At 38.0% G+C, this 10,200-nt stretch overlaps 1 protein-coding gene across 2 annotated transcripts in view; it reads left to right on the forward strand.

Annotated features, from left to right (window-relative positions):
* The window catches only part of PLA2G4A (phospholipase A2 group IVA), a 63,625-nt gene extending 57,722 nt beyond the window's left edge, over positions 1 to 5,903 (forward strand). For both annotated transcript variants that reach the window (XM_084291405.1, XM_084291406.1), the window contains 4 exons: positions 750 to 934; positions 3,366 to 3,561; positions 3,750 to 3,907; positions 5,477 to 5,903. In XM_084291405.1, the coding sequence (XP_084147531.1) occupies positions 750 to 934; positions 3,366 to 3,561; positions 3,750 to 3,907; positions 5,477 to 5,608 (671 nt within the window). In that variant the 3' untranslated portion in view covers positions 5,609 to 5,903. The remainder of the gene's footprint in view (positions 1 to 749; positions 935 to 3,365; positions 3,562 to 3,749; positions 3,908 to 5,476) is intronic.
* The last annotated feature ends 4,297 nt before the right edge of the window (positions 5,904 to 10,200 follow it).

Below are 10,200 nucleotides of genomic sequence, written 5' to 3' on the forward strand. Positions count from 1 at the left end.
CAGTTTGGTCATTAGGGATAGAAGACTATTTTATACAATACCATGGCAGTAAGTAGCTAATTCTGTTCAGTGCTTAAATTTTGTATACTAATATGAGTTCTCACTTCTTTTTGTTCCTAGTATAGTAATGAATATGAGGTCATGAGGTTTGCAGTATGTTGAAAAGCAAGTTGTTTGACTTGTTAGTCTTAATTTTAATGGTCAGAAACAAAGATGAGCAGCAAGCAGGAGCAGAGCCACTTCATAGCTTTGTGGGCAAATTCTAGTTACTTGGGTGAACAAGATCTGGGAAGGACAGAAGGTTTGGGAGGAAACCAGGAGGAGAAGGTTGGGCAGGGAGTGTAGGACCAGAGATGTATGTTAGGAATCTGTCTCAACATCCTGTAAAGACTTTCCTTTGTATCTTGGGGTTGTTAGGGTTGAAGGGATAAAGCTGGGAATGCAAGGGTCAAACCTGGGCATCTGTCCCCATCCATTATGCTTTGAGCCACCTCTGCTTCTGCCTTGGGACAGGCTGTTGGTGTGCATGGCCTACTGAGGTCCCTGCCAGCCATGTTTTTTTTCTCCTTCTCCAGTTGTTAAGATGAGAATTAAGGTTATACATATGTTCATGGTATGTGTAGCTGGAACACCAAAGATTAGATTCTGTGGAATGTTCAGTACTTGGGGAAACACTAGAAACCCCATCAAAATTGCAGTTCTTAATTGGTGTTTTCCTGTATTGTTTTGTTTTTATTTGTTCTACATAGATCCCGATGAGTTTGAGAGGATATATGAACCACTAGATGTGAAGAGCAAAAAGATTCATATCGTGGACAGCGGGCTTACATTTAACCTGCCGTATCCACTTATCTTAAGACCTCAAAGAGGGGTTGATCTCATCATCTCTTTTGATTTTTCAGCAAGGCCAAGTGATTCCAGCCCTCCCTTCAAAGTAAGTAAGACAGGCCATTCCTTTCTTTGTGTTAATAAATTTATGTTGACTCTTTCTTCCAGTTTGTTTCTTTCAGTTGGGTTGGCTGCACATTTCATGGTTCCAAAAGGCCATATTGCCCATCTACAGCATTGGAGCAACTTGTTTCCACATCAAGGCAGAATATTCCGCTTTGCCTTAGTTTCTATATGTGTGACTCACGTGATGCAACCGACACAAAGTAGACAAATACAGTTTTGGTCTCTGTAAATAATTGTTTGAAGTAGTAACTATGTTGTTTTTTATGAAAGTCTTGCCTTCACATTGAACTGCAGAATGTTATGTCAATGGGAAATAATTAAATTTACTGTTGTGCTAGCACTCTAGCTCTGTACAACCATTCTCAGTGATGCAAATGAATGGTTTTCTGTCATCATCTTGTAGAAATGTGTTTTCAGTCTGGTATTGCTAAATATTTAACATTTTGAAAGTGGGACTAACTGTTCATTTTCATGTCTGTAGGATAATCCCAGTACTGGTTTAAGTATAATTCCTAAGACCAGTCATGCCAGAGCAAAACAACCACAGAAAAATACAGATTAAATTACCTGCTTAATTTCTGTAGCAAGTGTCGAAAGCATAGCTGTCTGTCTGTGCAACCTGTACAAGTTCTGCATCCAGACAGCTCTAGTTGGTCAGAAAAGGTTAATATTGGATGATTTGGTAGCTGACATAGAAACAGTAACACTTGAAATGTCTGTTGAGAGGGTCTTAAAGAAGAGGCAACACTTACTGGAAACCCAAGTGAATTTTTAAAAAGAACTTTTATAACTGTTTGAGAAACACCTGGCATTCTTTGTAAAAGTGCTTTACAGACAAATTTCAATTAGAACATGGGAAAAACATTTTTTTCCTTCTTACTACCAAAGGACAAGAGCTCACAGCAACAGTGAAAATAACACCAAAATGAACTCGAGATCATTGTTGTCAAACGCAGAGAAAAACAAGCCTCAGATGACTAGAAAGGAGTAACCTCTGTAATCTCTGGGTCTTGTGGGGGCCACCTGGAAGAGTAGAGCACTGAGAGGAATTGGAGCAGTGCCTTTCATCTTTTAATTGATTCAATCCCAGAGTCTACTTTCTTCCTTTAAGTTTCTATTCGTTTAAGAATTTCTCTCCTTTTTTGTTGGGACTATTTCCCCTGTCTGCTAGATTTACTGATGCAGTGCCATCATCTCCCCTGAAATGCTTCTTCCCACCCGTTTTTTATGTTCAGCACACGGAGTCTGTGTAAAAAGCTGTTTATAGTTGTCTTTATTAGTCTGCCTAGGCATTCAACTTTCTGTTTCCAGCAGTTGCAATTTTCTGCGCCATTTTGGTGAACATACCATAACATGGAGAGATTGGTTGGAGTATCAGGATGTCATCCTGAAAGTTTTTCTATAAACTGTAATTTTTTAAATGCAAAGTCATTTTACACAAGAAAAGACAATGGGAAAATTAAATAATGCCTTAGGTTTTCGTGAAGCTGCCGGTGAAGGGAATGGTTCATTTGTTTCTGATGCACAAGTATGTGTATAATAAAAAGAGTGACGTACCTCCACTTAATACACAGCTATAGTCCACAGGCAGAGGTTGTATGGTGATGGCCTAAAGGACAGAAACCAGTTTTGTTTACTGACTCTGCAATCCCATTGGCTCTTGCATTACAAAGAGTAAATGTCAGTTCAAGAGTTGGGTCTGTTGTATCTATGGTTGCACTCTAATATACTTTTATTACTCCAACACATAGGAAAATCAGCCAGCTAAAGTTGATAACTCGACTCTTGTTTTATCATTTTACACCCACTGTCTTTTAATCTCTTGTGTATCCACAACAGTTGCCCCAATTTCATTCAAAACAAAGATTAAATACGTTGACCTTCCCTCCCCTTCCTCTCACACACCCTCATTACATCCTTTTGAGTCATTATTTACAAATTATTTTGTTTACTCAATTGTCACGAGGAAAAAGAAGACTGTTTTCCTAACTTACTTCTTTGCTTAGCATGCTTTCAAATGTTCTTCTGTGCTGTGATGTGACTACAAACCTAACAACGTGTGGATCGGTGTTTATTAACCCTCACTGGTTTCCATAGCACTGATACTCAGTTTGCAAGTAAAATTACAGATGGTTTTTTCTAGCTGTCAGCTCTGTAAATTCACCCAAAGATTTATATGACAGACCAACTCTTTCCTTCCTGTGAATCATCACAGGTGATGAAGATTGGGCAGGCTGAATGAGTTGCTCAGTTACTAGACTGGGTCTCTTGTCCAAAGATGGACTTGATCAGTCCTTCTGTGCTAAAGAAGTGTGAGATAATAAAACTGCTTCTAGTGTGGATACCTGTATCCATCTAGAGAAAATCCCTTTTTGCTGTGAGTGCTTATATATATTATGTTATCTTTTCAGGAAATTTTGCTTGCTGAAAAATGGGCCAAAATGAACAAGCTTCCTTTCCCCAAAATAGATCCAAATGTATTTGATCGAGAGGGCTTGAAGGAGTGCTATGTTTTTAAACCAAAGGATACCTCTTCAGAGAAAGACTGCCCTACTATAATCCATTTTGTTTTGGCAAACATCAACTTCCGGAAGTATAAAGCTCCAGGTGAGCAAGTAGTTTTGGATGCTGAATCTAGGTGTTCCTTTGAAGTTTTATAATGATGTAGTGTTTATAGACTACAAATGCTTTGTCCCTGAAATGACTCTTAAGTCTATCTGTAGTAGTTAGGGATTTCAAAAAAAAATTAAAAAGTAAGTTGGTAAGTTTTAGTTGTGTTTTTGTTTTGTATGCAGGTGTTCCAAGAGAGACACCAGAAGAGAAGGATTTTGCAGACTTTGACATTTTTGATGATCCAAATACACCATTCTCTACTTTCAACTTCCAGTATCCCAACGTTGCTTTCAAGAGGCTTCATGATCTAATGGAGTTCAACACCCTCAATAATATAGATGTATGTATGCCAGCGTGGAAGGGGCTTAAAGGGTCTAGACTGTTAAAGGGGAAAGTAGGTAAACCCCAGGGTCTGCCATCCTAAAGGTACAGAAGTTTACTTCAGTATTTGCCTGATTATTTTGGCATATAAAGTGCTTCCTGCATTTAGTTGTGCCCGTTGTTATTTTGAAAATTGAGCTAGATCAAAGCCCATTATAGTCAGTGGAAAAAATCTGCTTTATTTTAATGAGAGATGGAGTAAACTTAAGGTAGGTTCTTTATGAACTTGTGTATAAGCATGCTGATTATGGGTGCGCAGACAAACTGTGTGATGGTTGGACCAGATGATCCTGAAGATCTTTTCCAGCCTTAATGATTCTATGATTCTATAGACAACTTGCATCCTTCTGGCCTGGGAAAGGAAGTAGAGAATCCAGTTACTGGAAGTAACCCAGTGACTGGACTTACCAGAAGAAAGTTGGATGAGGTGCTCAGTAACAATTGGGTGAAGAGAATTTGGTCTTTCACTTGACCTCCATTTATATAGTGTCTAAATATCAGTTTTGTAGTAAGCATAACTATGTATGATCCTCTGTCAATAATAATATGTGAGGCGGCTGGAAAGGGCCAGGGGATACTTTCCAGAAGATAAAAATTCTAGATATTTTCAGGACCAAGAAGATTGACTTAATATGGTGGCTGTCTTCCAAATAGAACTATTGGAGTATGGTCTGTGTGCTTTCCATAATGGTTGACCCTGTGCTTGTTAGGATCCACTCCCATTCCTGCTCTGTTCTACTGCCATTTCTGTGTTGTTTTTGTCATTTTAGCATCAAAAGCCCTGCAAGGTAACTGAGCAAATGTGACTGCAGAGGATGTAGGATTTTATGGTCAGGTTTTTATACTCAGGCCTTTATGTATAATGATGATTTTCTAAGTTTAAAAAAAAAATAAAAAAAATTGAACTTATTTTGTGAAGATCTGTGGAAATTTTCTTCTCAGCTAACTCTATGGTATTTAATTATACTTTCTAACTGATACTAGTAGTAACACAGGTCTGTGATTGGTAACCCTTTTCTCACAGTATCTGCAGAGTGGCTTTCCATATTCACAGGTGTAAATCATCATCCCAGATAAAGAAAGGATTTATGTTTTTTTTTTTTTCAATGTAGCGAGCAAATCGTGTTGCTTTGGGAACAAGGAAGTGAAAGTGGGGATTTAATGTTTCAATATAGTCATGATTTCATACGCCCTTTAAGTATGTATTTTTACGTTGTTTTGATTTACCCTTCAGTGTTGTGCAGGGACTCAGGTGAGATGGTTCATTTAGTATGTTCCTGTGTGACTTGTTTGATGTTGGTGATAGATACCCTGTCATACCTATTAACTACATCTAAATAACTGTTTTTTACAATAAAACAAATAGAATTCATACTGATACTCAGCAATCACTTTGATCAGAGGATGGAGTGGAGATGAAATTAGGAGCAACAGCTGTTAAGATCTGAAGGGGTCTTTTCTTTCAGTTAATATATCATTAAAACTTAGTTAACTTTCCCAGAGTGACACATTTTAAATTGTTTTCCAGGTGATCAAGCAGGCTATGATGGAAAGCATTGAATACAGAAAGGAGAATCCGTCTCGCTGTTCTGTGTCACTTAGCAGTGTCGAAGCAAGGAGATTCTTTAATAAGAACAATCTTAACAACAACCATACGTAGAAGATGTGTCACAGGTCCTATTCCTTCAAGAAGCTGATTCTATCTTTATAACTGGAGTTGTAAAGACATTTAAGAGCATCACTACTCTTGAAAAGGGCTGTGCAAAGGTCCTGAAAACCTTTTCTTGTGAATTTTCAATATTATTTTGTATTTCTTTTTTTTAAAAAACATTGAAAACATTTCAGTATATTGATATCCTTAGTTTAAAAACTGTGTAATTAGGTTATTTTGGCTATAAAGTCACTGACTTCAGTGTCTTTTTTTTTTTTCTTCTTTTTTCTTACAAAATTGTAAACACTGGTTTCTTTTAGCGGGACAATTGTCTTATATTTAATTGATGTAAACTGGGCATATCTTGAAATGTAACACAGAATGAAACACAATAGAATAAATCTTTAATAGCAGAGATGGTACAGGTATATACCTGGCCTCAGGCCCAGATTCCTCTCTGCTTTACACGAATGAGAAGATTGTCTTCAAATTTAGTTTGAAAAATCGATAAAAGCTGACTATTACTGCTAGTCAGTAGCAGCTTCCTTGTGTATTAAGTTGCTTGTCTGCTTACGAGCACTGTTGCTTGCTTGCTACACTATTGATTTCTTAGACTGGAAGGTGTTTTGCTTGACAGTAACTGTTGGCTATGTTGGCCCAACCAAAACTCCATCATCAAGCTTGTGTTTCACCTTTTAATTTTCTTCTGTGAGTGGTGGCTCTTAAACAACACTTTGTAACAAATGGCTGTCAAAGAAATGGGCTCTGTACATCTTTGATATGATCAGTAGGATCCTCAGCTGGTTGTTAATGTGAGGAAAACTGTTGTTGTTGATACTAAGAAGGATCTGGTCTTGAATCTCAGAATCACACATATTTTCACAAAAATTGAAGTCCACTTTACTGTTGTTTAAGAATATATACATCCACTCAGCAAAAAATCCAGCCTCTTGCATTTTCTATTTCTCTTTTGTTCCACGAAATTACATTGCTTGAGTTTTAGCTAGTAGCACCTGTGTGTTAAGTGGTTAAGTTCACATATTTCTGCCCCAAATGTTTCCAGGTAAATTAAACATGATTTTGCATTTGATTATGATTAAAAGCAATACATTTCTGCAAAGGGACAGTGGCAATATTTACAGTGGATAAATAAATTGTTCCCGTGTAAGAATGTGAAGTAGTTCATCTGTTAAGGGCTATATTTAAAGTCTATTTTTAGTACTTTGAATAGCAAAAGACTGCAAATAAAGATAGATTATTTTAGTACCATCTGAAAACATGATTAAAACCTTCATATTAGATAACTGTGCAAATGCATAGGAAAGGGTAGTCACACCTCCAAACACTTCCAGCCTCCTTTGGAATAATGTCATCAGCAAGTGTGAAACGAACAAAAGGAACTGACAGGGCCACCAGGTGACACACATCAGCACTGCCTGCATACCAGATCTGAGAGCTGCAAAGTTTAGGATGCTTGGTCTGACGGGTTTCACTTAAAACAGCAACAACCAACCAACCAAAAACCCCTATGGGATTAACTCTCAGTGGGTGCACCTGGTAGTCCCAGCAATTTTTTGTTACTTGCTTTCTTGTGGGGTTTGGAGAAGGTGGCAGGGGCTGAGCAGTTTGGGTGAAGGTGAATTTAACTGTTTGGGAGAGTTAATGGACATGTGAAGGTACTTGTAGAGGTGAGAAGGTGGAAACCATTTCCAACTGCCCTGCGTGCTGCTTGGCCAGCAGCAGGTTGAGAACAGCACTCCTTTCTTTAGGAATTGCATTGTGGTGAAAACAGAAGGTGTAGGTGGGATTGTTCACAGTAGCGCAGTCGGATGGTATGGGTGTTTCTTTGCAAGAACTGTAAATGAAATTTTGCTCTCTGTATTTCAGTTGACATTACTGGGGTTCATATTTCACTCCCTTACCTTTATGATAGGGCTTTCAGGATTCTGGCAGGCACAGAGATAATTGTCACAAGGGTATCATTTTGTGTAAAGACTACCCAAAGCATATCTGATCTTGTTTGATAATTTTGCGACAAAACAACTTTACTATAACTGCTCCTTTATCCAAGTTTATTGCTAATTCAGTGACTGTTCATCTTATTGTGAATAATTGAGCTATTTTTAATTGCTAAAATCTGTAAGCCCAGAGGAAGGGAAGTAATTGTAATGCATAATAGATGCTGCATCATCCCTCCTTAAATCTACATGCAATGCTAGGTAATTAATTAAATTTTCTGTATTGATTAATAGGTTTTATTTCTGTTTGATGTAATGCATGTTTGAAATCAAGAGAGAAAATAAAAGTAACTTATCTTAGTGCTGCATAACTTAAACATTTTTCAGTAAATTTTGGAATACAGGAAGAAACTGGTACTGCTATTGTAATATTTTCTTTATATTTTCCCCTTTTTGTTAATGAGGTAATGTTTGTATTTTGTAAGATGCACCTTCTCTGTTTTATAGAAGTTTTATCATACTTTACACAGTTTATAATATTACAGTGTTATCAAACAATAAAAAACTATATTTGGCACCTACTGTTTTCAGTTTATTTTGATCATTTACATGATATTTTCACTTTTTTTTGGTGAAGGGTTGTGGAACAACTTTGTGGTGTATGTGGAACCTGGTGGAGCAGCTCATATGCAGGGAATTCAGGGCTTTCCTTGTTAGTCTTTCTTTCTAGTTTAAATGTTACAAATGCAACTTCTTTGAGCAGCCCAATGTGTGCTGATCATGCGTCAATCCATTTCAATCCCCACTGTTGTATTTTGCTGCCACCGCTCTGCCAGCTGCTTTGTGCTTTATCTTAAGAGCTTGACAGCATGGGCTTGGATGCTGGGTTTTTACTATCTTTAATCTCAGAGTTCTTAAAAAGCAGGTAAAAGTTCCTCAAACCTGTTTGGGTCAAATAGCTTTTGGCTTGTTGCTTCCTTTTGCTGAAAACCGAGCACAGTGTGTCATCTGCAGGTTCTTCAGAAATGCAAGGTCATCATTGTGATGAGAGATGCATAAATACTCCTCATCGCTCTTTGGCAAGTAAGGCTAGGAGTTAGCTATGACCAGTAGATCTCCGAATAAAATAGTAGAGGCATCAAAAGCTTTAGGTCTAACATGCATATGGGGGGGTAAACAAATGTTTACCTCTGCTAAAACCAAATCTATCAGAACAAAACCTTGTTCTAACTTTTTCAAGCATTTGAAATGTCTCAGCCTCTCCATAAGCTCATTGGTAAGTTCATAATTATAATTTCATTAGTCTCAAACTAAAACCTCACCTAATTTTAGTTTAACTTCAAGTAGAGAAATTCATCGTGATATGATCAGAAACTCAGAAATTGAAAACTATTTCAGCTCAGCTTTAGAGTCTTACCCAGTATATTAAAAATAGTCTGTAGTCTTAATATTCTTAGACAGTATATTAAAGTCTGCAGTCTTACCTAGTATATTAAGAATTACATCAAAGGACAAAAAAAAAAGGAAAACAAACAAACAAAAAAACATAAAAACCCTTCCACTTCTGACAAGTGATGGGAAACTAAGAACACTTTGTTTGCTTGTTTGTTTGTTTGTTTTCCTTAGCCTAAAGATCTAGTCTTCTGTTTCCCCATCCGTCTCCTAACTCTGCTTGATCTCTTTTATCCCTGTGATATTTTTTTCCATCAAGCATATTTATGTTTGGAGGAGATTCTTCTCAAATGCAAGTACAAACACGTGTGCTTGGGTGTGGATTTTCTCAAAATCTACCTATAAGATAGTAGAAGATGGATTTTGAGGGGGAAAAAAATATAATTTTTGCAATTTGTGCAAAAATGGAGGTGCCCCCATGCTGGCCCGGTGCCTGCAGAGTGCTCAGCCCTGCTGTTAGCTGGGTGTCTGGGGAAGGCGGGCATGCAGCTTTGCAGAGCTTCAGGCTGAGCCCCCTGCTGCCAGGGGAGGAATTGGAATTTTTTAGAGGGAATGAATGCTCAGAATGAAATCTGTGCCGGAAAGCATGAGAGCACAAGGACATTGGCCTCAAGACTGTTAGCATCAGCATGTAGAAAACATTCTGGCAGGGAGCTAGGGTTGTGGCAAATGTGCTTTCTGTTTTGACCCAGCATGTTTTGTCTGGGGGATGCAACCTGAGAAGTGTAAGCAGGTTCTGGTATTCTCTTTGCAGGCTGGATCGCCCACAGATCTCAGCTTTTAGAGCACTAGCTTGATTTTGAGGCTCAGCTGCTCTGGACGACCAAATGGATGGGATTTTAGCAGTGCGGCACAGGAGGTTGTGCAACCAAAGACATTTACATACCACATGTTTGCTCTGATGCTCACTCAAAGCAAAAGCATGTAGACATTTCCTGAAGCTGTAAATACACCCATCACTCTTACTGCTTTTTCATTTCACATATGGGTTAGATTTGTGTATCAATCTGACTCACCCAATTAAGTTGTTACACACTGGCTCTTCTCACGCTAGGTAAGCAGATCGTCATAGCAAAGAATTCCCCATGACAACAAAATTATGAGACTATTTTGCATGTGAAGAAAAGAGCACAATGATAAAGTTCACAGAGTGACCTGTTCACCTTTGGGCTAGCCAAAAAGTTAAAATTT

This window comes from Netta rufina (genome assembly GCF_964035555.1).
Source record: "Netta rufina genome assembly, chromosome: 8".
NCBI lineage: Eukaryota > Metazoa > Chordata > Aves > Anseriformes > Anatidae > Netta > Netta rufina.